The following is a 27,610-nucleotide window of genomic DNA, read 5'->3' as shown; positions in this document are numbered from 1 at the left end:
CTAAAAACACCACTGCCACAATGCCTACAAGAAATTTTAATTTAATTTAAATTTGTTAGGCCTTCTGACCCTAGGGACTGGATTGCTTGTCATGTATATATTTACAACAAAATTATAATATACAATGCACAGATCTAAGCCATGGTTAAAATGAGCCACTTTTGCATCAGAAAAAACAATCATTCCTTGAAGATGATTACCCCAGGTTTGCCTACTCACTTTCAGACCCTCACGAGTCAATACAATGCAGAAATGAAAAAACTGAGAGAGGTCCATACTGAGGGTTTTCGATTCTGAACTACATGAAATATTTTGAATTTTTTTTAAAACCTGAGGACTGCCATATAGTTATAAGCCCTGTCAGCATCTTACTACCATAGTGTGTAACAGCCATAAAGGCCACAGACATTGATGGTGGAATTTATGTTAACAAAATATTTAGTTAGAAAAAATTAAGTGAATTTAAAGCTTTTTTACATGAATCTTAATGATATCCGTGTCCTTCCCATGTATATACCAGAAATTCTTTGTTGTTTTTTAAAAGCTTTATTGCATTTTACATAATACACAAAAATAAGGTAAGAATATACAAAAAGATAGCAAGATACATAATGAGCTAAGAATTCCTTCATTATGTCCAATATCCCAAAGCAAAATACAAGAAAGAAAGAATCTAGCTTATACCTAATATATATATATATATATATACACACACACACACACAGGGTCGGTATCAAGTGAAATACTCAGCTACAGGAGTGCAGGTATTTAGGAATATTATGGTGATGAGTGTGGTATAAAACCCTATAGACTACAATAGAATAGGAATGTTTTCATATTGTCAAGATTGAAAATACAATCTCTTTCAAATGTATAAATCAAAAAGGTGAAACAAATAAAGTGGTACTTCCAATGCTGAAAGATTGCAAAGTGATTAACAATGCATCTTGGTATGTGGTATAATTTGTGCTTTCTGGTATAAGTATCTACATAAGCAGTAAATGTTGCTACCTTAAAAAATATTGACAACATACTTAAAACTGGTTTTAGTTATTTTTGGGGAATGTCAATACTTTAGGCCTAAAAGAACAGAACTAAGAGACACAAAGGCTGTATATAATTAGATTAACTTGTTTTATGAATAGGCTAAATATATTCTCTATCTTAAGGTTGTTTTTCTGGATGCAGTATGATAGTGACAGTGGAAATGTCTCTATCTCACCCCTCCAAAGTTATCAAAAGCTTGTTCTAGGTATCCTAGGCTAAGAAGGTAGTTCAGTTTTCATATTCAGTAAGCTTTTCATCTCTGAGACTACCCTACCATCAAAGATACCTAGTCATACACCATATGGTGTTGGTTTATGCAGTATGAACATATATCTAATAAAAAAAGGAAAGACTGTAAATTCATTTCATGTAGGCCACCAAAGTGTTGTCAATGGTAATGACTAGAACTGGCTGAAATTTTTCAGTTCATTAGTAAGCATGAAGAAAAAAGCAGTTGCAAGTCAAATTCATTGAATAGTTTTGGCCAAATAAAAAATGTGGGGGGGGTAGGGGGCGGGAACATTTTGAAAAAGTCAAAAACTGTGTAAATTTTAAACAACATTTTTTTAATCAAACTGTGACAGTTCAAAAAGTTGTTTCAAAATGTCATTTTGAATCACTGTTCAAATGCTTTATTTGACCTGAACAAAAAAATTTCAGTTTTTTATTGAGAAAAAATAACAAAATTCAATTTTGTTTCAAAATGAGCAAAAAATGTTGGATTTTGTGGTTCGGCAACTAAACTGAAAAAATGGTAATGACTGATTGATTCAGTACTGGACTGTATAAGTAGTTTAGTAGGATTTATCTTTTAAACATAAGTGAATCCAGAAGCCTCTATTGGATACTTCCTACCAGTTAGAAACAAATAAAATGGTATTTAGTGTTAAGTTACCCTAATAAAGATTAAAATAATATTGGTACCTCCTATTTTCAGCCAAACGTGCACCTTCATCTTTCAGCTGTTTACTTTTCTCCATGCAGTCTTCCAACAGAATCTCCTTTCTTCTCTTAGTGGCATGGAGCCAGTCAACATCATCATCATTATCAACTAGACCTTTGTCATCAGCAGCTTCAGCTTCAAATTGTTGGGAAGTGGCCTTCGAAACCTTCTCCCCAATCTTCCTCTTCCACCCAAAGGAAGCCATTCTAAAAAACTAGATGAAAACATTTTTTAACAATTTGGTTTCTAAGTGTATAGAGAGAAAAAAACATCATAGATTAATTTGCTCATCTTGATACAGAGAAAGTAACATATCAAACTGCCATTCAATCACATGAATATTGAATTGGCCGGCAGTCTAGTAACTGCACAACACCAGTGTAATTTTGAAACTGTATGGGAAATATTTCTCTGTCTGGTTTATTAAAAAGAGAAGCAGTTGTTTGACGCAGCTGAAAGCAGTAGAATGCTGAAGTAGTCCTGGCAGACAGAGGGCACAAGAGGTGGTCAAACATGCATCATACATCAAAAAAACCTGTGATAACTAGGATGTGTATTGACTGTTTTGGAATGTGAATGGAATTTGGGATAGTGGTCTAAATCTATAAAGCCCTAAATATCTGGGGAACTACTTACTTGGCAGCACTTTTCTCTCTGCATACTGCTACCACTCTATCAGCAAGGTGTTCTCTGTGAGGGGCCTTAATTTTTTGACCACTGGGGCAGGCTGAAGGTTTCTTCCCATTCAGCAAGGAACAGCAGCATGGCGGGGATGTTGGTGCAGTTGTGGGAGGAAGAACGTCCAAAAGATGATGGTTTAACATTTATTTTTGGCAAAGCCCACTAGAGCCAAGGAAACGCAGATGATTTGTTTATACTTTGCTATAAAGCTAAATCAACAGCACGTATAACAGCACAGCAGAGAGCGGGGGCGGGGGAGAAAGCAAGGGATCGGAGATTGTATAACTTGCTGTTCAGTACGTTACGCGTCCCCTCGGTGCCTGATCTATTCCACACGAGGAGGAGCTGTCCTGACTCACAGCTACAGGCTCGGGAGATCCCTGGTTCAATCTCCGGGGCCTCCACCAGCCTCGGAGGGGGCGGAGGCGCTTTACTTAAGATTGACCGACCCCAAACCAGCGGGTTAGTTTAGCTCACAGCAGCAGCCACAGGCACCACGAACAGCCGCAGCGCGGGACGCAGCCCCGGAGCCCACCCGCTGGGGAAGCGGGCCCGAAGGGGATAGCAGAGCGGACCAGGGCGGGGGGCTCCGCGGAAGGAGGCCGTTACCTGGCCCCCCTCTCCAACTCCTGCTCTTCCGCCACCTCGAAACGCACAACCTTTGAACCCGCCCAGCCCGGAAGCGGAAGTTGTTCTTTCCGGCCTGTCCGCCGGTTCACCCAGCCGCGGAGAAAAGAGGGAAGGGCGACTTGGCCCCGCCCACAGACTACAACTCCCAGCAGGCCGTGCGCCCGCTCTCTCCAGGGCTGGGGCATGAGGGGAACCGCCGCGCCCCGTCTCGCGCCGGAGAGAATTGGGAACGCCGCGGTAAGGTGCTGACAGGCTGGGAGCCGCCCTTCCCTAGGCAATGGCCTCGTGCAGGGTGGGGGCTCGTGGCCACCGACAGAGCACGTGGCCTTTGCATGCTCCATTTCCCCTCACGTCCAGTCCCACTCACGCGGGAGCCAATCGCTGACAGCTGCCTTCAAGGGAGGCGCTTACCCTGGGCGGTAATTGCACTGTGAGAGCTAGGTTCAAAGCACCGAACAGGCCACTGACCTAACAAGGTCCTGCCCCAGAAGATCCCACCTTCCCTTTGCCCCTCGCTTCTTCTGAACCACTGCCAAGCACCAGGCTTAATTTAATAATCATGCACCGCACCTGCATGGGGATCAGGGCGCAAACGGAAAACACAGGAACGCCCGAGCTGTTGTTTTCCAAAAAACTTGCCCCAAACAATTGCAAGCTGTGGAATAGATTGGACAGGAACTACACGTTAGTCTTACCAAAGTACTGTCATTAGAATAGTCGCTCTTTTTGCACAGTGCTTATTGATTTTCTCACAGTGTTAATTTTATTCAAGGACTAAGGGTGCTTCAGCTACCCAGTGACCCTCAGCACTATGCTTCCTATATGCATGTCAAAGTTGCCCCCATTTACTTTAATGAAGGTTTGTGTAGGTCCCAGGCACTCTCTGCAGCTCAGGGTGGAGGATGAGAGCAAAAGTAATTACATTCAAGCTTCCCAATTTTCTCAGTAGATTTAACTGTAAACTGCTTTCCAGGAATTGCCAGAAGCTAGGAATGGGATAGATCACTTGCTGATTGCCTGTTCTGTTCATTCCTGCTGGGGCACCTGGCATTGGCCACTGTCAGAAAATAGGATACAGGGCTAGATAGTCTGACCCAGTGTGGCCATTCTTATGTTCTTAATTATAGTGGGAGTAGTAGGACTGACACCATTCAGTAATTCTCTTTCAACTGTTAGGCTTTATCAATTGACTTCTCTTTTTATGTTCCTGCATAAAGTAGGTACATTGAATTCAACAGTGCCTCAAATTGTAAATACTTCCTGCCTCAGGTATCCTATAGTCTTAGGACACATCTACATTACAAAATTAAGTTGACTTAAATTATGGTAACATACAGCCAGCACAGTAATTGAATTAGTTTTATAAACCCACTATATGCTTCGTGTCAGCAGTGTGCATCCTCACCAGGAGGGCTTGCACTGATTTAACTGCCCGTGGGGGGTACTGGGGGAGGGTTTCTGAAAGGCAGCAATAGTCAACATAGGTCAATGCAGTGTCAATGTATACACTGCATTGCTTAACTACATTGATTTAGTGCTAGACCTCTCCGAGGTGGAGTTAAGTTGGTGTAGTGGGCAACTTATGTTGGTGGAAGCTACATTTTAATATAGAAGCTTACGGAGTTAGGTTGACGTAAGCTGCCTTACGCCGACTTAACTCCAGCATAGATCAGGCCTTAGTGTGTGATCCTACCACATATTTCAATTGCCTTGTCTTTGAAAATAGCTTCCTATTTTACTAGCACATATCCATATAGCAACAGTCCCTGACCCCTCAAAGAGCTAGAAAAACAGTAACCAACTCAAACACTCCTAGAAACTAAAAGAAACATTCCTTCAGATACAGCCTAAATATTTCCAGAGAAGCACAGAAGCTGTGCAGCAGCTTTGGCAGAATATATGGCTTTAAAAAAAACATTTTGCAAATATAGGGAATTCATTTTCCTGCAATTGTAGATTTAGACATGTAGGAATGCATTGGTAAAAGTGCAGCAAGAAAATCACATATGGGGGGGGGGGGGGGGGGTTGGTCAGGATAAAATGTATTGTGGCAACAGCTGTACTTGCCAAGGTAGATGTCCAGATAGCCCCTGAACTACTTGCAATGTACAATCGCCAATCAGTAAGAAGTATGTCCATTGGGAAACAGTAAGCTCTATGTAAATAAAGCCACACCCCTGAGATTTGTCTTCACTCATTTGGTATAGAAAGTGGTTAAATCTAGAGCACAGAAATCAGAAATGGTTGAAAAATAGATAAAATTCCCTTTATTAATGGAAAAGTAGTTTATCTGATTTAGAATAAAGACCTTAATGTAAAGATTGGGTGTAGTTGGATTAGTTTTTAATTAGTTAAAAAAAAATAAAAGGTGAAGGATTTGAAAAGTTCAAACCACAGGGGTTAGGTGTAGGCCTACCTCTAGGAGTGTGGAATTAACTACAGCTTGATCCTGTAATTCATACTTCTGCAACTGGGTACCATAGATTTCTGACTGCTTGTAAAATGTCTGGACATTCCATGGCATGAAAAGGGAAATAAAATATTACATTTATATCTTCCAGTCTCTTGACAATGATAAACACCATTTAAATCAAATATTACAACTTCTAGGTCAAGCATCCTTAGCTGGACTGTTTCCTAGCAGTTCTGTTACTTATTGATACCAACCACAAGAGTGTCAATCTGGTAAAATATTAGTGTTAAACTCTAATGCTACAAGACCACTACTATTTGAAAATTCCTCTTGATAAGGTTTGTTGATAGTTTGATATGGTCACTGTATAACTTTACAACTTTTTACAGAAAGATAGTCAGCTAATGTTACTCTTGATTATGTAGCCTTCTAAGAAATATGCTTCCTATTTTTCTTCTTTTGCAATGCATTTAATTATAAAGTGCTACTGTAGTTCATTACACATGGTTAAATGCCTCACTAAAATTGTCTCATCTACCTCTTGGCAGTGCCTGATGCAGAGATAATGAAAGTAGGTCCTTCTAAAGGTAGTTCTCTACACTACAAAATCTTATGATTCTTGTTCAAACTGCAGTCTGTGACCCAGTGGTGGTTTGCCAAGCCCTTCTGTATTGTCAGTGAAGCTGCTTCTGTCACAACAGTAAAGTATCTGTCACTGAATAAGTACTTGTAGCCCTATACAGGATTTTTGGGGGTTTCTAGAGATTGATTTAGCACAATACACTTCTGTGTACCCTGTATTACTGCTTGTGTCCTTCATCTTGTTTTTCTCCTTGGTGTAAATTCAACTGTGATCAAATTTGAAGAGGACTACATCAGAACAGAGTGAATATATAGGAAAGAACCAAATTATAAAGTGACATCATGGAAAGATTAGAGCAATGGAAACTGTACACATGGATCAGAAATATTATACTAATCTAGTTACAAATAGAAGGGATGTACTAAACTATATATACACACTTCAGGGATCAGGTTCCAGGGAGATGGCCCTGGAGGGGGCCTCAGTCTTAAGAAGTGGTCCACAGCACATGAAAAGATCCAAGAGTGACTAACAATCTTTCAATTTCACTGTTAATTTTTTAGGGACTGTTGCTCAAGTTAAATCATGGTGTTCTAGCAGGATTCACATCCTCTTGACTCAGGTAGGCTACACCTATTTTTGTGAAATCTTTCCAGTACCTCATCAGCTTTTTCTGCACCAATTGAAGTGACAAGTTTTCTACCTGACCAATTAACCCTGTCTAAGCCATCAGCCAATATGACATGACATTTCCCAGACCCAAAGAAGAGCTCTGTGTAAGCTCAAAAGCTTGTCCCTCTCACCAACAGAAGTTGGCCCAATAAAAGATATTACCACACCCACTTGTCTCTCAATGATATGAGCAGTGAGTTAAAGTTCTGAACATTGTTATCCAGGAGACTACATGCTTGGCAGAAATATTTCACTCCAACAGCAGTCAGTATTCACACTCAGCTGGTTCCTCCACAGTATAGTACAAAGCAACTACTCTGCTGGAATTAAGAACTCTCTTCTCCCTTCCCCAGCAGGGACCAGCACCAGCTGGACCAGCACATGGCCAGGACCATGAGAACCAGTGAAGTGGAGGCCTTTGGTCACTTTTCCCCACAAAAAAGAGGCAAAGAAACATGAGAAATGGTCTAGAAAATGAGGTGATCATTGTGGTATTGGGTAGGATTAATGGTGCAAATTTAGAATCAAGAAAGTTGACCAAGAGGTTCCTTAGATACAGCTCCCTTAAAAAAACACCACCACCACAAACCATACATTTCCAAAAATCACCTGGTGGTTTTGTCTTTTTTTTTTTTTTGCACTGCACAGAACTGGAACTCAACCTAGTGGTCTAATCCTCCCCAAACCAGTTTTACCTGCTTTGGATTTATCTCAACTATGGCCCTGCATCCATTGCCATTTTTGGAAAACAGCATTTCAGCTGTTATTGAGGGTCAAATTTGTAACTCCAGGCCAGCCTGAGCTAAACTGATGCAGCACACTTCAGTCTCTGGTGCAATTCTGCCTGGAAATGCTCTAACTTTAGCAGTGTGGTATCTCAGGTTGTGTGTAGCCTAAGGTAACTATAGTCATTGCATTTAAGCTGAACATTGCACCCATGAACTGTGAGTTTGAACCCTCCCTTGGCAGCCTTCAGAGAATCTGTTATGCAGATTTGTTCTCAATCTGTATTGGGCAGGAGTTCCTTTTGCAAGTTTTGTTCTGAGAGCCAAGTTTCTGGTTTAAGGCCTGAAGTTTTAAAGTACTCTAAAATCCAGATGCCCTCTCTGATTTTATTTGAGTAGTAGTATTAAGGAAATTAGCATTAAAGAGGGAAGAATGAAAGATTCTCTTTTGAAATTAGGATAATGTAATCATGACTCATACACCTCATTAATTTCCAAAACAAATGAACTGAGTGTGATCAAGGGAAAGCAAGTTGCTGAGTCATTTTGTCAAGAGTTCCTGATATAAGCAGCTCACATTAAGGAGACTAACATTTTTGGTGCAGAATTAGGGAGTGAGGGGTTGGCACAGTGGTGCCATTTGCAGACTGTGCCCCACTTCCAACCCTCACCTTCTTGGGCCGTGCTTCAAAACAGCTGCGTTGCAACCCTTAGTGCAAGAGAGCATCCACACAGCTCTTGAAAACCCAGTTTGATGGATTAGTGCTTTGACAAAGAACTGGATTTCCAAAAAGTGTAAGTGGTTTTATGACCCTGACAAATAATAGATCTGACACCTTTGATCTATAATAATATATGGAGATAACCTATCTCCTAGAACTGGAAGGGACCTTGAAAGGTCATTGAGTCGAGTCCAGCCCCCTGCCTTCACTAGCAGGATTAAGTACTGATTTTGCCCCAGATCCCTAGGTGGCCCCCTCAAGAACTGAACTCATAACCCTGGGTTTAGCAGGCCAATGTTCAAACCACTGAGCTATCCCTCCCCCCATCTGAGGGAGCTCAATTACTGACAGGAGAATCAGAAGGGGAGGAAAGTTGCGCACTTTTCTCTCCAGTGACAGACTTCCAGGGGAAGGAAAGTATGCATGTGTGTCCTGGTCCTACACAAATATCACCAAATTCCTCACAGAGAAGCGTAGGGGAGTGCAGGGAAGAAATAGAGGGGGTCACAGCTCTGCAGGGGAGCTTCAGCTGTATCTCCCAAGACCATTACATGCACATCACTCCAGTTGTCCTCTCCTTCAAAACATGCCTCCATATCTGTCCCTGCATTCTTTGCTTAGATGGACCTGTAGGGCCCTCACCGACACCCACCCCTCTATGTGGAGGATGGCTGGGCTTGACAAGCAGAGAAATGGGAGAGGAGATGATTAGGAGCAGTGAAGGGACTGTCATTTAATTGGCCTGCTGTGGCCAGTTTTATCATTACCAAGGAACCAGAGGCAGTAGAGAGGGGAGAACTGGGCTGTAAAGCATGGGAATGCTGAGATTTTTTTGCCCAGTGCTGCCTTGTACCTTCTAGAACATACAGTTCAGCTACACTCAAACCTCTGAAAAACCAGGAAACAGTTAAAGTTTGTATTGCAAGGGTGGTGTGTACCTTAGCTCTGTTCTCGTCAAACAGTGCTCCAACATGCCAAAACACACTAGTGCGCTACCATCACAGGTGCTATAGAACACATGGGGTACAGACCACATGAGCACTAAAAAACAAAGTCCAAGCTCTCTTTGTCAAGGCAAAACATTGGTTTAAGTCAGGTGGATCAAACAGGAGCTACATACAACTAGCCTATAAAAATACTGAGCCAACTCCACACAAGCCACCCCAGACTTGCATTGGCACCCCCCTTTCATCCTTGCCCTAAGGAGCCCTTAAAGACATTGCCTGCTCTTACCCCTTCACTACACCCGAGTCCAGTCATGTATGCTACCATACTGCCAACAATCCCCATGACAAGAATTATACTTGTGCACTGATGGCCTACTCCATTCAGCACTGAAAGGAAGCACACTTGTTCCCTCAACGTACACATGCACCTCTCCTCATAACACAGTGACAACTCTTCCAACAAATCCTTCCACCATTCAATACAGCTACACCTAATTTAAGTAATATTAAGTGAATTACCTTTAAACCCCTGGAGGACAATAGAAATCTGTAATATGTGCCAACATTTCAGTTTTTTAAAAAGGTCATTTGTTACTATGACATAGAATCATAAAACATCAGGATTGGAAGGGATCTCAGGAGGTCATCTAGTCCACCCCCCTGCTCAAAGCAGGACCAATCCCCAGATTTTTTGCCCCAGATCCCTAAATGGTCCCTCAAGGATTGAACTCAAAACCCTGGGTTTAGTAGGCCAATGCTCAAACCACTGAGCTATCCCTCCCCCAAAGCTCTGCATCGCTCCCACACTGGGAGTCAAACCCAGGCCGCCTAGGTGAAAGCCAGGAATCCCGTATCAGAGGGGTAGCTGTGTTAGTCTGGATCTGTAAAAAGCAACAGTGTCTCCTGTAACACCTTATAGACTAAGAGACGTACTGGAGCATAAGCTTTCGTGGGTGAATGGTGACGAAGTGGGTATTCACCCACGAAAGCTTATGCTCCAATATGTCTGTTAGTCTATAAGGTACCACAGGACTCTGTCGCTTATGACATGAATAGTGAGTTTAAAAATACTCACTTATTTTGCAATTTTTTTAAAAACAAGTTATCCATTTTATACTAGAATTTAACAGTCAAGCTATTCCTGCTCCAGGATTGTGATCTATTCATTCCTGTGGAATACAGACATTTGATATGGTTCAGTGTCTCTAGCTGCATAATGTGTTTATTTCCCTCAGAGGGAGGAAAGACTAGATGATCACAATGGTCTCTTCTAGTCTTAAGTATTTATACTTACCTGTATGTATTCCAACTGCATTCACTTAAGTGCTACGATTCAAATCTGAAAACACAAATAATGGTGTCTTTTGATAATCCTTCGTACTTACTTATGCCACCACCCTTACTGATCCACTCCAGGTGACCACTGTCAGTTCCAACGGATAGAATTCAGGTTGTGAGGCAGGGTTGAAAAAGGCCCCAATTTCAGAGACTAGATGCTCAGCCTGGTTACATAACCAGCCCTCTCCATTAAAGAATGCATTGCTATTTTAGTCTGTAAATAAAATAAATACTGAAGTAGCAAAGGTATAATCATTTGTCTGTCAACATTAACCACTTCAATGCAGATGCATTTGACAGAACCACCAAACCTCAGCCTTTTTATTCTCCCATAGATGCAAAGACCAGAAGGGACCCATTATGATCTAGTCTGACCACCTGTATAACACAGGCCATAGAACTTCCCCAAAATAATACTTAGTGTATATTTTAGAAAAGCATCCCATCTTGATTTAAAAATTGTTAGTGATGTCGACTTCTCCACAACCGTTGGTAAATTGTTCCAATGGTTAATTACTCTCACCATTAAAAATGTATGCCTTATTTCCAGTCTGAACATTCAGCACTAATCTTTCATCTGAAGTCAAGTTTTGTGGTGTTGATTTGTGGGGTGTAAAGCAGATTAAACTGCTGAGCTAGTGTAGTTAGTGGCAGCCATAAAGCATGGTTATTGATAAGTGTCTTGTAGAAGATAGTAGCATCAATAGTGAGCATGCTACGGAAATGAAAGATGGAATTCATTCAGTGGTCACAGTTATTGCTGTTCCATTAGTTTAATCTATACTTTTGACAGTTTTCTGGATTTGAAATAAATGTAGCATCCACTTTAAATTAGTATACAAAATTTTATGTATGGATACCAAAAGACAAAGTAGCATGCACACAATTTTCAAACAAGAGATAGTTGAGTATTTTATATTGACTAACATACAATTTCACATCCTTGAAAGGTAAAAAGTCATACAGCTATAACAAGCATTTTTCATTCAGTATTGCCAAAAATTGCAATAGGAAGTAGGCACATCTTGTTTGTAAGAAAAAAAGTGTCCATTTCTTACAACATACAATGGTAATCAACTGACAGTAAATATTTTATTTCAATTTCAAGACATATATGGAAAATGGTCTCTGAAATATTGCACCACAAAGATGGACTTTTACCACCTTACCAGTGTAAGTTACATTACACGTGGACAAAGATTTATCCACATCTTATGAACAATTACAATAAAAAAAAGCAAGAATATTTGAGGGTCCTCTCCATGTATAGCAAGCTTTGGGGGGGGGGGGGGGGAGGGGAAGGAGGGAGGAAGAATCTAAAAAGCAGTTTTCAGTATTCCCTTTGCAATTATTAAAGATGTAGTTGAGCAAGATCTCCCCAAACACAGCCCCACTATGTCTTGCAGTGAAATAATTTGTTTTGATAGCCTATTGCCAGATACTAATGCAACATTTTAAGAAAAAGTCAGCTTTGTCTTCATTGCAAGAGCAATAAGAAGGTCTGATGAAGAAAGTAGTTTAAACTGTCAGAGGTAAAGTTATGAAACAGATGAATTAATCTGGAATCAAATAGGTTAAATAGTCTCAATTCTTCTGTCACTGCCCCGTATTTAAAAAAATCAATTCAACAAGAAAGCCTTGGGCCATCAAAACTGACTTATCATACCAATAAAATTTACTTTATTTAAAACTATGCATTCTGCCAGAAATATATGTTAAACTTCATACACCAAGACAAAGTAAAAACATGGTCGCCTTAAAGCACAAAAGAGCTGGAAAAGTATAAAAAAATTTAAAGCTATATGCACTTTAACATTTTACATGTGTGTTCAGGATTACAAAGTATTTGCAAACTAGGAACAGCTACATATGCAAAAAAGACAGTTTAAGTGTTCCCAAATGAGGAAATACTGCATTAAAAACTGTGCATTTGTTATGCTATTTGTACAAGTGCAATATTTAACAATTTCAAAATAAAACAGCATAGCTAAAAGGGATCACAATAACTTATTGAATAATTGTATCAGAATTAATTCTGACAAGACTAACATTTTTAAAAGTAGAATTTGTGATTGGTCCCCCATGCTAACATCTAAATTACATCAGCAGTATAAACCCAAAGCATCATCTTTAAACAAAAATACAGCCTTCTGTTTTGAAATACAGTAGTGTAATCCTGCTTTATAAGGACCATGTGTGACACTTCTCTGAAGACAGGGGGACAAGAGTTGAAGTTGAAACTTGTACCCAGTTACTGGATAGACCATGCAACTTCCAAATTCATAGTGCTAAAACACAGCAAATCCTGGGGCTTAAGCAGCTGCAGGTTTCTTCAAACTCAGTGCATATTAGAAACACTTATGGATGAACTTCTTAAATCAGATAACCCAGATTATTGTACTACTCTATGCAAGGATAAACTATTCTTACTACATCTGTATTTAGCAGTTCACTGCGAGTGAATCCTGGGCAAATTGAACTCACTGGCAAAACTCCTATTAACTTCAGTGTAGTCAAGATTTCACTCTATGTTTGGGTGCTCTCAATTATAAAATGGTATTGTAAAGAAAAACGGGGGTGGGAGGGGAAGACACCTAGCGGACTGCATTTTGAAATTAACATACAACTCACCTGGAAGATTAAACATATTTTCTGGCATACACAAATTGCTTTAAATTTGTATTTATCATAACTAAAGGAGCAAAAGTATGTCCAACTACAAATAAAGAAACATTTAAAATGTTTTCATTATGTGCATATGCTATGATTTCTCTATTAATTTAAAAAAAAATCAAATAAATCAAATTTCTCTTTCTGAAAAACTGAAACAGGCCTGACAAATTTAGAAGCCTTAAACTATTCATGCCAATTATGTCAACATTTGTGATCAAGTGTTAAAAGTTCATTGGAATACTAACACTCAAATTTATGTGCTTTTACAAGCATTGATCAGTTGTATATTTCAGTTTAAATATGACTGATCAATTGCACTGTTAACTTTAGAATCATTTAATTAAAAACAACAAGATGTGCTATAAAAATGATTTGGGCGTCCTAATCTAGATAAATAGCTCCAACTGCAAAATGAGTTCTATACAGTCCTATAGCTGGCCCAGCATGTGATATAAAGAACACTGATCATTTAAGAATAAACTCAGTGCAAGATTCTGGAAAAGCACACACACAGGGCTAAGGAACAGAATCCTCAGCCTGTAGCAGCATGCCAGGAGCTGCTCCACTGCTATTACTCTAAGATGGGCTAGTGAATCTGTACAGTTCATGAACCCACTGAAAGCCTTTCCTCTTGTGGAATACTGTTCCACAGTGCAGAGGAGACTGAAGAATCTCCTTTCCATGAGCCTTCTCAAACCTTGTGGTATGGGACCACAATTGTTTCACTGACCTTAATATAGCTCACAGGATTTCATCTTCAGTGCTCACTTAGTATTCAAATGTGTAAGAAATGCTGACAGTTTGAACTCTCCACATATACACAATCAAAATCTATCAAAGTTATTAAAAAAGTAGTAAGTTATGATTTGCTTTAAAATATTCACCCAAACGAGCTTGACTATTTACTGCCAATTATAAGTGGGATGAACACCACAGCAGCTTGAACATGTTCCTGCTGTTAGACAACTGAATAGTATACTGAAACTGGGACACAATTGCAGATTGTGCCCAACAAGTCGCTTTCATAGGCCACTGGGCTAGCAGGTGACCATTTACCTACACTGCAACAAAATTATTGCCAGCATAAAGACAAATAAAACAGTCCTTATGGTTAACAGTAATGTTCTATGAAGCCTAATGTGCACTCGGTGTAAAATGTTAAGAACTGCCCAAAGGGCCTGTAATTTATTGTACCTGTATTATACTATTGAATAGTGGACAATGTAATCATAACTCACTTCAGCTTCAGTGTAGTAGAGGTCTAACTGCTCTTAATCATGTTTCAGTCCTGTGCAAACTGCATTATGTGGCTAATCTTCAGCGCCTTAGTTAATTGTAACTTGATTATAATAGGAAGCATTTGACTATGATTTAGGCATGCTTATTGCTATAAAAGAAATAAGCCAATCTTTAAAATTATTGTGCAAGTATTTTAATAAGATTTGCACACATCTCAAAAAATTCTATGGTGTGACTCCCTGGTCTTGGCGTTAAGTCAGCTGAAGAAGAGTCAAGTGAAGACGTCACTGATGAGGTAAGGGATACATCTGCAGATTTTCCTTGTGCATCACCGTCAGACTCCTTCTGACAAGATCTATAGCTGCTCACAGAACCTGATCTCTGTGGTGTGGTAGTCCCAGATTTTGCTTCAATAATTTCATCTAGAGGGGGAGGGAAAAAAAAAAAAGATGAAACACTTTACAATGGCAAATGAAACAGTCACTAAACTGAGAATTTGAGGTTCTCTCTCCCCTGCCCCCAATTAATACCGAGTCTTTGAAAGGTAATCTTGTTTTCTACTTTTATTTACACAGTATTTGCATGTGTGTTACAAATCAAAATATGTACAGCAGATGCAGCAAACCCCTGTATTTTTTCCACAGAGTTAACAGGTGTTTGACATTCAAATTAGTCTGAAAGACATTTATGCACAGATTATCAAATTAGCTGAAGAAACAACAGCAGTAGCCCTCTAGTCCATTCTTCAACTATCATCTGCTCAAATTAGTTTACAAAATATGTTTGCAGGGAGTTATGGTCTATCTAAACCATGAACTTCTACAATTTTTAAAAATAAGTTTAAATATTTAAATTTTCACACCATTGAACTTGTCCCTCACTTTGCAGCTTTTGACAGACCAGTTTATGAAGTTGAGATTGGAATTCCATAATAAATATTGTAAATAACCATTTACTCTTGGATCTGACACACCCACCCCAAAACCCAATTTTTTATTAACAATTCTGTCAGATTTTCATCTGCAGTCTTCTGTCCCTGGATTTGGGGGGGGTGGGGGGGAAGAGGAGGGATGGAACTGAAGCAATTGGAAGAGTAACTGTATATTACTTTTGGAATGTCAGACTACTTTGTCTACAAGCCACAGATCAATTTTACAAGTACATAAAAGTCAATTTGCATAGGTGTATATGGGATCATTAGGGTATCCGTAGATTAGAAATGCAGCTTTTTTGTGAAGCAAATCCCCAAACCAAAGTTTTTCTGAGAGTTACAACTATAACAGTATGTGTGTTTCAACTAATATTTTACAGCGAGACCACTGTATATTAGTTCACAAAGCCAAAGTATCAAAGTATGGCAGGGTTACTGTACTTGCAGGTCAACACCACCCTTTGACAAAGTCTACCTTCAAAGTTTTGCAGAACCTCTCTTCTGGGCCCTCCTTATATACCCAGTCACTCTACAGCATAAGCCGCCTTTACACAACATATATTCTTCTATGCATCTTGTATGAACCTTATATCCTGCTGTACCATCCTATACACAAGTGCAGTTCAAGCTGAACTACGTATCAGTCGCTCAGCCAGACAGCCTCCTCCAGTTCAAACTTTTCAGTCTGCTGCACCATCTTCCCTCTACCTCTCAGCAGTCCTATGATCCTGAATAATATTCGGGTTTTGCTTCCTATGTGGTCCCCAAATACCCATCATTATAACTAATGTAGCCATATGGAACAAATTCAGAAATGGACCACTTTACCTCTATCCTACTTTAACTCCCAAACATAGAACTAGATATTTACCACAAACACATTCACTTTACACATACAAGCTGCACGAGTGTCTCGTCTTACTTGTCTAGCTTAAGACCTTATCTATTGTAAACAGATTCACTGCACATACTATATGTCTATTGTTAACTATTTCAGAAGTTTTAGTAACAGCAGACAGAGATGCATCATACATCTGATACATGATGTGGCAGAGTATGGGACAACTTTGCATTCTTAGTTTTGTCAGGCTATCTTCGCTAGGAAGTAACGTGTTAACCTGAAGTAAAATCCTAGTGGAGACAAAGCGGTCTGTAGTTAACAGATCCAGGTAAAGACTAGTCAGCCCCATTGTCTTGATCTTGACCTGCCAACTCATGTGAAAACTACAACAGCCTTGTCTTTGCCAAGATTTTACCTCAAACTTAGGTAACAAATTAAGCCCACCCACACTGTTTTTTCCTCAGTGAAGACAAGGCCCCAGGTCCTTATGGCCCTCCAAACCACATTTCTAACGGATATTTAAGTATGAAAGTCCAAATTACACCACTACAGTTTCTTCAATTGTTTATAATTACATTATTCCAATAGTTAGGTATTTATTCTCCTTCACATACCATCAATGCTACGGAAATCCAGTAAGTATGTCCTACTGTCCACCTGGTATAACTGTAAACTCATTTTAGAATAAATACTAGTCACTGGATTCTTCCTTCGAACACGCAAGTAGTATGGATTTACAACCTGGTAAAGGATACAGATGAAATAGTTAATTTCTATTATAATTTTTAAAGAGTGAGTGACAAATGTATACAAAAACAAACCCCCTAAAGTAAGGTATCAATTTAGTGTTTTAAGCAAAACATAACCATATGTCAGAAAGCCTTTTGTGCCCTCACCTTCCATTCGTAATCCAATTGTTTGATTGCTCTACAAACTTCTGCCATGATGTCATTTGGTCGACTCTGACTCCGAATTCCTAAATGCCACTTAGCTCTTCTTACACCTTGGTGTTTTGACTTTTGCGGGTTGAGCTCATCAAGTGTGTGGCGTGGCCGCGGTGCTTCAGCTACTAAAAATGGCACTCTTTCAGGATGAGGGCGAGACAAATTGTGATCATCAAGAAAAGAATCTGGTGGGCTTGTTGCCAAATAGAAGTCTTTGGCCTCATTCATTATTCTTCTGTTATCTATAATGAGGTGATAGGCAACTGCTAAGGGGTCTTGATGATTTCGGTTATATAAACAGCTTAGCACCTCCTCTTCTGTGCATTCAAACTTCTCACATACTTCTCTTAAGGCTTCATCATCAATCATGTTTGAGCTATATGATGGGTCTTCAGGAAAGAGATACTTGGGAAGGTCCTGCTTGAACCACTCATGTTCCCTGGATATACAAATAAGTAGTATTGAATTCAGCCACACAGATTTTATGTAAACTTTTAAGGAAAACCAAATAATTAAAAACAAACTTTCATTAATTATTAGTTTTAGTAAAGCATTTTAGTGTTCCTAAAAAGGAAAAATTGTTGATGTCAGGATAACTCATTATGTACCATTACTAGTAAACCTGAAAGCTCTATTTTGTTTTAGGTCAGGTCAAGACCAGAAAAAGGTGTGTGTTTTTAAAAGTGTTAGTACACACCAGTACGTTTTACTTGACGTAGGGGCAGAGGTTCATACACTAGGAACACTGAACTACGATTTGCTTTGTCTACACTAGGATTTTACATTGTATAGGCCACCTTTTTCACCTAGCATAGACATGGCCTTAATATTTCAACTCTATATTATTCTACTTGAACCAAACTCCTTATTTTTGGAATTTTCAGCCTGATTCTAACAATGTCTACTGGTTGCTGGTTATCATACATTAGGTGTCCCCTTCTCTTCCCAACTATACCTGAACCAATAATTGATTTTTCAATCCATAGGCTTAACCCCTCAAAAAGGTTTATTTGACCTGAAACAACAAATTTTGGGTTTTTTGTTTTTTCAGTTTTAAAAAAAGACCAGCTAAATTCTGAAATAGTCAAAATGTTTTGCTTTGAAATGGTTAAAAAACCACTGATTTTCAAAAAATGTTTTTCTGCCAAAAGCATTTGTTGAATTTGACCCAAATTTACGAATAGTTCTGGTGCCTTCAAAAATGCATTTTTTGGCAAATTTACTATTAGTCGAAAAAATTCAGTCTGCTCCAATCCCAACAGCCACATAATACTTGTGCATAAGAAAAGGTCCCTAGTCTTGTTATATAGAATAACCTCCTTGATAGGTATTAGGACAGGGATTTATATATATAACGAAACTGGAATTTTGACATTTTGTTAGTCATTGTTCATTCTAATCTGTATTCAAGAGTCACCTTCCCTCACTGCCTCTAAAGTTAGCACATTGAGCTACCAAGGAAAGGGTAAGAAAAATGTCAGGTTGCAATCCTTTGGTACTGTCTGGTATTAACCAGCATCCAAGAACAAAGATTAACCGTTTACATTTCAAAACACAGTAAAAGTTAAAATACAGTAGAAACCTTATTTTTCAAAGTTCTCTGATCCATCGGGAAATACAATAAAGAACAGATTTGTCACTTCAGTGCATTGAACTAGCTACATAACTGTCCAGTGATATGTCATGAAACAAGAATTTTACAGTGACAATTTGTAGTCAAGTTTATGAAAATCTTCATCTAAAAATATGAAAATATAACAGGGCATTTAATCAAGGAAACCAATAGATTTATTTTGCAATTTGTCCTGTACAAGGAGTGGAAGCATGGTCTTCTGGTTAAAGCACTTGCTTAGGCATCAGATCTAACCCTACCCTGCCACAGTCTTCCCCAGACACCTTCTTCACATCACTTAGCTTCTCTGTATCTTACTCGTTAAAAGAATCTATAGGATTAGTATGTCACCCACCTACCCAATTATTATAAGGCCTAGCATTCATAAAGCACTGACATCTTCTGATGGAAGGTGCAAGAAAAGTATATTACACACTCACATTAACACCTATCTTTCTTTAGGATTGGTACATCTTTATGTCTTTCTGCCCTGATCCCAATTTTTAGCAGGATCTTTTTTCCCCTCAAGGATCAATACAGACACACCAATTTCTTGAACTCCAACACCTTTTAAAGTGTACTAGTGATAGAATTCTAGTCATAAGCAGATTTTGCCATTTGGAACCAGAGTTGTCAGATTTCCAAAAGTCAAAATACTTATGTATTTGTAACACTAGGTTGTATGGCAGAAGCATTTTTATGAATAATTTCTTAGTTCTATTGATTTGTATTGGGACCATCACTGTGGCATCTGTGATTAGACATCAATTAGTGTTTTACCTAATGTCTCTGATTGTTGCTCTCTTCATAGGATCCACCTGCAGCATGTGTTTCAGAAGGCTAATCACAGATGGATTCAGATATTGAGGGGTATAAAAGATACCATCACATATCTTCTTAAAAAGCGTTGGCACGTGATCATCATCAAATGGAAGGGTTCCACATAACAGAGCATAGAGAATAACCCCACTGCTCCAAATATCTACTTCTGGACCTGCATATAATCTGGAAAAAGTTATCTGTTAATAAGTTATAGTAGCATAGTACAATATATATCTTTTCGCAAAAGATGTTTTTGCAAAAGATGTTATATGTTGTAGTAGTTAGAGGGACACAGACAAATTGAGGCCTACCAGCACTGTTCAGGGGAGGCACAGTATGCACATGATTGTGAAACTGAACTCCACCAGACAAGTAGGACATGAATGTATAGAAGAATTCTGCTCGGTCTTTGTGTGAATCACCCATCTATGTAATTTACCATAGTGTTAAATTGAGGGGAAGACCATACTACAGGGACAAGGCAGATCAACGGAAATATATATTTGGCAAATTATATCCAAACCACAAATATCATCCGGGGGGGGGTGGGGGGGAGGCGCTGGGAAATTAAGTTCCCATGTTTCCTTGTCCCATTTACTAATAAATCACATGTCTGAATTACACTCAGCAATAGTAATTACTGCAGTGGAGTGGTAGCTAGTGGGTTGCCCAGAACAGAGGACACTAAGGGTATGCGCAAAAAGAACAGGAGTACTTGTGGCACCTTAGAGACTAACAAATTTATTAGAGCATAAGCTTTCATGGGCTACAGCCCACTTCTCTAAGGTGCCACAAGTACTCCTGTTCTTTTTGCGGATACAGACTAACACGGCTGCTACTCTGAAAACTAAGAGTATGTTTATCCTGCAATCAGAGGTACAATTTGCGGCTTGTGTAGATACTGTATACTTGTGCTAGCTTTAATCTAGCTATCTTGTAAAAATAGCAATGAAGATGCAGCAGTGGCATGGGCTTCAGCTTGGACTGTTCAAGCTTGCATAGTCCCCAGAGTACATATTTGCATTGCTAGCAAGCACAGCTGTGTCTTCATTGCTGATTTTTAGCAAGTTAGCTAGATTAAAGCTAGCATGGGTATACCTACACAAGCTGCAAGTCACACATCTGACTGCACTCTACTGTTGACTAACTGTGTTGGAGGATTCAATAGTTACAGGATTGAGCTAAAATAGGGAAAGTGACATTTGGGCCTAACAAGCCACAGTAAAAGTTTGCACTAATACCCAACTTTACTGCCTGGAACTTATCTGTTTTTCAGAAAATAAAGTACTTCTTCCAAAGTGTGTGCTATGATTCATTAGGCCAGTGGTTCCCAAACTTTTTAATAAGGCAACCCACTGACCGCATTTGGGTTTCTTCTTTTTATGACTCACCAGGATACATATATCCCCTCTGCCCTGGCAGTGCAACCTTAATCCCAGCCCAATGCGGAGAGGAGGCCTGGTGAAGTTGGGGAGTGATCATGCTCCACATTCATCCTGAAGTGGCGGCTCCTATCACATGAGACTGCACCTACCTCCAGGCATTACAACATGGTGCATGGAGTTGTAGAACCACACATATTTGGCCAGCTTCCCCCCCATGTCAAAGGGGAAGCCAGGCCAAACCTGAATGGTGCTGCGACCCTGCACCGGGGCAAAAAGATGGGCCCAGCCTTCCAGCACAGGAGCTGCTGCTGCTGCAGGGTGAGTGTGGGGAGAGCTCGCTGTTCATCGCCCCCAGTCCTCTCCTCTGAACCACAACATTTGCCTAGGTCAGGGCCCAGTGATGGATTAATCCAACATTGGACATGGCGACCCATCTGGGACCTTCCTGTGATCCCCTGGTGGGTTGGGACCCACTGTTTGGCAAAACACTGTACTAAATAGACCATTTTGGAAATTCTGGAAAGTGATAGAACCAGTTTATGATATTCACCGTACATGAATTTTCTAGTTGACAAAACTGCATTTTTGCCAAACTGACTTGGGTACAGCATAAACACACTGCAGTTTGGACTACTTGATACAGTACAGTGACACTGAAGGGGCCAATAAAGCTGACTAGGCCACTAATCAATGTAAAGGTAAACTTCAAAAACTAGCAAGGGAGGGAAAGTCAACATTTTTCAACTTTGAGCTTGTGTACTAGAATACTGTCTTATCTTTAATATTAAACAACAAGGTATTTTTCAACTACATGCACACATTTAACGAATATAAGAGATACTACCTTCCTGAAATTACTTCTGGTGCAGCATAGTTAGGAGAACCACAGCTTGTTCTTAAAAACTCTCCATCTGACATCATATTTGAAAGACCTGAAAGTGTACAAAAGCAGCTCCTAAAATATTCAGCAAACTGATTACACACTGCATGTGCATCTTAATCCAACCATTAATGCTAATAGGAGTAATAAGTTACAGTTTACTTTTTCTAAATTATAAAGTACAGCAGTTTAGAATTACTGAAATGTGTACAGAAACAGAACAATGCAGTGTAAGATGCTGCATACAGTATATCAGAAATTAGTTTTACTGAACTAATGTTGAAGAGCAAAACTAAAGACATGTATGCACATGATCTAGGCATGCCTGAGAGAATACATTCATTCCAAGACACAGCAAGAAAAGTCTGTTTTGGAAATGTCCAGAGACATAATGGAGGACTGAGTTGTTCTAAGGGAAACACAGGACTGCAGTAAGGTGGGACTTCAACAAGAGAAAGCATTCTTAACTGTGATTGCTTCCAAATGCTTGAAGTGGAAGACTACCACAGAACAGTCCAAGAAATAGCTTCGACAGAACACAAGATTTAATAGCAGCTCTTTACAGAACAGTACAGTGATTATACCTACAGCAGGAGACAGGCAATCTCTCTTAACATCCACTGGGAAGTTGCAGACTACAGCTTGGATACGATTGAGTGTTCTGGCTATGGTTTACTGCATTAATGCAATACTCCCTTTTTTGAATCTGAAGTGATAGGGAAGAGTGCCTCAACTAGTTTTCATACTTATTAAACTGAACAGGTTTCTTTATAAATACTCTTGTTTAGTTAAATAAGTTCAACAGCTTTGCTAAAATTTATGCATGGTAATAAAGCCATTTTAACAGTTAATACTGCATTTTGTTTTGCTGTAACAGAACAAGTAATCGTTCATCTAAAAGCATTCTGCATATAAACGTAGTAATCCCCTTTGACAGAAATAATTAACAGGACTCCCAACCCCCAATGTATTTGAACACCATACCTTTGAAATAATTGAATACTTAGCATTTATATAGCACCTTTCATCAGAGATCTCAAAGCGCTTTACAAGGGCGGGTATAATCCACTATGTCTACAAGAGAAATATCAGGATTATGTAGCAATATGGATACCTTTCTATGTTTATATGGCAAGAAGGTTTCCTAATGCTGGCAGTCCTGAAAACTAGCTGCCATTTTCTTTCTGTAGTTGTATTTTGTGCTCTTTTATAGCAAGTCTGTACAAAGTAAAGAACTATAACCTTCCTTCTCTTGGCTAAGCAGACAATATATAGCAAGTGCAAGAATTAGTAAGAAGTTAATTCCTCTTTTACCTTTCATCATCTTAAGTTTCAGTTTTATACTCTGTCAACATCAGGGTAGAGCTTTTTACTTTTTTAATTTTAAGTTAAATTTATAGTTAGATATGGAAAGTAGTACTGAATAATAGTACTAAGTTCTATGCCATCATTAATGCCTTTCACTAGAATGATGTGGTTCTTATCGAGTTTGCTGAACTGTCCTTGTGGATCAGAAGACATTAGAGTTATTAAAATAAAAGGTGGATAGTTGTCCTGATTTTACAAGTGGAGAAAGACATAGAAGATAAGGAACTTGCCAAAAGTCAATCTTGGAATAAATGGAGTAGCATGCATTAAATGCTAAATATAATTTAATACTTTCTTAGTGACACTTTTGTTCTACCAGACCAGGCCAGACTATCAATTTCTATCCAGTCACAGAAAATGTCTGGCTCAAAGATAGTCTATAAGGAGAAGAGAACTCTGCACTAAGCAATGTTCTCATATTTCTTTTTGGGACACTTCTTAGGTTCTTGTACTGTGCCCGTCACCATGGTATCCAAGTATCAGAATTCCAATAATTGAATATTTTCTGCATTAATAAATAGCATCTGATGAAAATTATCAAGTTTAGAATAAAATAAAAGCTCACCAAAATCAGCTATCTTGGCATTCATGTGTGCATCAAGTAGTACATTTTCAGGTTTCAAGTCTCTATGTACAACCATATGCCTGTGACAATAATCCACACCAGAAAGGATTTGCTGGAATAAACGTCTACTCTCCTTCTCATCAAGCTAAGAAAGGAAAAGAAGCCATTTAAAATACTCTTATCTGTCCAACATTTTTCTTGAATCTGCAAGACATAAGTATTACATTTCCATGCAAGTGTCTTTGGATGAAATAAAGAATGCAACAGGTTACACTTAAGTATTTTAAAGTCTGGACACTTTACAGATAAAGTAACAGATGGAAAGATGAACTGACTAGCCAATGCCACACAATGATTCAGTGGCAGAGCCAGTAGTAGAACCCAGAATGAATTTTTCTAGCCCACAAGGCCTTAAACAGAACACTTTTAAGGAACGTTATCCACTGAGTCAATTACACAGTCAAAACTTGCTTATTCCAGTCAATTTCAGAAGCATGACTGTCAAAGATGTCCTGATTAGGAACTAACATCTTTAGAACTCTCACATTCACTATTTTTGCTTTATGGAGAAAAAGCATTTGATATATCAGGTTGAAACAAATAGCAAAAGTTGTGAATTCAACTTGATCAAAACCTTTATGTAAAGTCATTTTTAACTTTCTAAATTTATAATCTGCTTTGCACAGATGCAGTAATTTTGACTGATTAAACTTAGTATCACTATTCAATTAAAGAGGCAAGTGCAGTTTCAAATAAGATAAAACTACATTTATGAATGAAATTCTGTAAGTTTAAACTAGCATACGCCACTTATTAGTGTTAGTTTCAGAGCAAAGTTTACAGAGTTAGAAAAAGGATAGAATACTTTGAGACCCGCTACTGCTAATTGCAAGACTAGATAAGAACAGGCCTTCACCTAGTGAGAAACATTTTTGCAAAAGCGATAAAATGTAATCTACTGTTTTGTAGAGCTGAAGTTCCTCTTACCCTTCCATTTTTACAGATATAATCGAACAGTTCCCCTCCAGAAACATATTCCATCACCATGAAAATGTCAGATGGTGTACTGATGACTTGGTACCTGATAAAGGTAACATATCTATTAATTCCACTGCACACCCACAAGATACAACTAGTTACTTACAATTAAAACAGCATTGGGCTTTGTTAAATTAATTGGATATGAGCTATACCCTAGAACTAAATATTTCCTATATGAAATTAAGTTATTCAGACATCCCTGTTTCAGTATCTCTCTTCAGGGAATGGGACCACTTCAGCAACAGGTGGAAGCATATTAAAGAGAATGTACACTTCTGAGTAGGAGGCCCAGTTTTAGCCAGCAGATTAGGAACAGAAGTTTCTCAGGCCTATTAAAAATATTATAACCGCCTTTCCATAACTAAAGAAAAAGCTAAGGAAGAGACAAGTACTTGTTAGAGATGAAGGGCATCACTGATAACACAATATTATTCTTATTGTACAATGAGTCAAACATTTAATATATTTATAAAATACAAGCAGGAAGGGGTTTAAGGAGTTTAGAAGGCATTTAAAGGAGATAGAACAGTTGCAGAGAAAGTTAGGAAGCTTACTACAGAAATGTAGATGTGGTTAATTTAACAGTTTGTCTAACCTACTATTCAACATGCTTGGACTTGTTCTCTGTTTCCTATACAACATTTGATGTAGGAGTTCTACAGCACACAAAAGCCAGCTATTGTTTCCAGAACAAACAGAAAGACTACATCTCTCTCGATTATTATACAGTCTATATTTAGATGAGATGTGACAAGTAGGGGTAACAGTAGGAGATGGTGGATGAAGACAGAGAAGCAGCAAACTCATGTGGTGATTCAGTTTAGGCATGCCTTGTATACTCATGGTACAAATTAACTTCTTGTAGACACAACGGAAGGACTGCAGTGTTTTCTTATAGAAAGATTTCCCAGGGTAAGGGAAAACAAAAAAGTTTCAGCATACCTGGACAAGTTATTCTTGAGCTTCACTGACAAGAATGAGCTCTCAGACCATCTGGGTGATTAATACTTGCTAACTTATAAACAATCAAAATACTGAACAGAATATATTTTAATACTCATATTTCTAATGTATCCTGAATTCTGAGGCTCTTATTCTACCTTATGAGACTATTAAGGCAGTTAATTCTTGTTTGATTTAGTTTTACATAGTTTAATTTGAGATATTTCATTTTAGTGACTCATTCTTTATCATTAAATGACTTGTTAGCATCTTACATTACAAAGAAATTCTCTTTAATATACTGCATTATTAGGACTTCTGAAGTTATTTCTAACAAGTAACATTTTAGGAAACACTAGCTTAAACACTTTTGAAAGCTGAGCCTCCCTTAAAGAAAAGGGAACAAATTACACCCAGTTTCAATCCCAACACATGGTATCAGGCATACCCAACAGGAGTGGTCAATCATTACAAATATATTGTTTAGATCTGCGTAATATGGTACTACGTAAATGTCAACATTGTTAATTATTTCACGGCTCAAAGAAGATGGGAAGTATCACTGGTCATCCCAGGTACCACGCAGCCACTAAAATAAATAGGACAGTTTACACCTCAGAGCTACTGGTTCAGGTGATCTGAAAACTCAGGCCATGTCCACACTACAAGGGCTATAGCAGCAAGCTATGCTGGCATAACTACGCCAGCATAATCTCATAATGTAGGTACAGCTATTAGCTATTTCACACCCCTTACAAGTATCCATGTCAACCTAAGTGTTAAGTGTTGACCTGGCCTTAGCCAGACATCACTGCACCAATTGCACTAGGGTTATGTTTTCAGGGTTAACTTTACAACTGTTACAGCTAGAGATCTGGGCCTGGTCTACACTCTGAATTTATAGCTATGCTGGTATATCATACGAGAATTCCTCTTCCCCCCCACACAGCTCTGCTGGTATAAGCTCTAGTGTAGATGCACTTATACCAGCATAGAAGTGCTTTCGTGGGTATAGCTTATGTCTCCTGGGTAACTGATGTAAAGCTGTGCTGGCAGAAACACATTTATCCCAATACAAGCTGCATCTATACTATGAAGATTTGTATGGCTGTTTTGTATGGCCAGAAAAACTTCCCTAATGTAGACAAGGTCTTACTGTTTTCAGAATATAAAACTCAATTCTGGAAAACATCTGAGACCCTTCATCCTCTGTGCCCACTAGTACTTTATACCCTCTCAGTCTTTTGGGATGTGCCTCACACTTTTGGAAACACTATCTTAAACTAATATTCTAGAGACAGTGCGACCAGATTGTAGAGAAAGAAATTTTATATTGCAGCACCTTAGCCATGAAATTCTCAACCTTTAACGTGTTGCGATTTTAAGATTTGATCAGCTGAATACATGTTTAGAAGCGGAAAGTTGTGGCCTATTGTTAAGAAGGGTTAAGATCACAACAGAGTATATTTCAAATTAAGGCAAGCAATTATTTTTTTTTTTTAAAACAGAGAATTTTAATCATTCTTAGTTGATAACATAAGCTTGAAACCATACTTGACATCGCAACTAAACACTTGGATGGGTAGAAACATTTAAGACTGAGCAAAAAATGGTTAGGAAAAAAGTTTTATATATTATATAAATCATGATAGTGTTGAACAATTTC

The 27,610-nt window shown here is 38.7% G+C and overlaps 2 protein-coding genes across 4 annotated transcripts in view; both read right to left on the bottom strand.

The window, feature by feature from the left end:
- TTC33 (tetratricopeptide repeat domain 33) overlaps positions 1-3,345 on the bottom strand; it is a 109,016-nt gene extending 105,671 nt beyond the window's left edge. The window contains exons 1-3 of one of the 3 annotated variants that reach the window (XM_054031587.1): positions 3,281-3,296; positions 2,627-2,833; positions 1,972-2,204 (exon numbers count right to left, since the gene is read on the bottom strand). In XM_054031587.1, coding sequence (XP_053887562.1) covers positions 1,972-2,204; positions 2,627-2,650 — 257 coding nt within the window. In that variant the 5' untranslated portion in view covers positions 2,651-2,833; positions 3,281-3,296. The other 2 variants (XM_054031588.1, XM_054031589.1) reach the window with 2 other exon arrangements.
- An 8,187-nt stretch (positions 3,346-11,532) lies between these two features.
- Positions 11,533-27,610, bottom strand: part of PRKAA1 (protein kinase AMP-activated catalytic subunit alpha 1) — a 35,239-nt gene continuing 19,161 nt past the window's right edge. Inside the window, exons 3-9 of the mRNA XM_054031815.1 lie at positions 24,949-25,042; positions 23,962-24,106; positions 21,993-22,080; positions 19,722-19,946; positions 17,282-17,768; positions 17,000-17,126; positions 11,533-15,035 (exon numbers count right to left, since the gene is read on the bottom strand). Of these exons, the coding sequence (XP_053887790.1) occupies positions 14,791-15,035; positions 17,000-17,126; positions 17,282-17,768; positions 19,722-19,946; positions 21,993-22,080; positions 23,962-24,106; positions 24,949-25,042 (1,411 nt within the window). The 3' untranslated portion in view covers positions 11,533-14,790. The remainder of the gene's footprint in view (positions 15,036-16,999; positions 17,127-17,281; positions 17,769-19,721; positions 19,947-21,992; positions 22,081-23,961; positions 24,107-24,948; positions 25,043-27,610) is intronic.

The sequence above is a fragment of the Malaclemys terrapin genome, chromosome 6 (genome assembly GCF_027887155.1).
Source record: "Malaclemys terrapin pileata isolate rMalTer1 chromosome 6, rMalTer1.hap1, whole genome shotgun sequence".
Taxonomy (NCBI): Eukaryota; Metazoa; Chordata; order Testudines; family Emydidae; genus Malaclemys; species Malaclemys terrapin.
The sequence above is the reverse complement of the archived record's forward strand: the minus strand, read 5'-3'. Positions and strand labels throughout refer to the sequence as shown.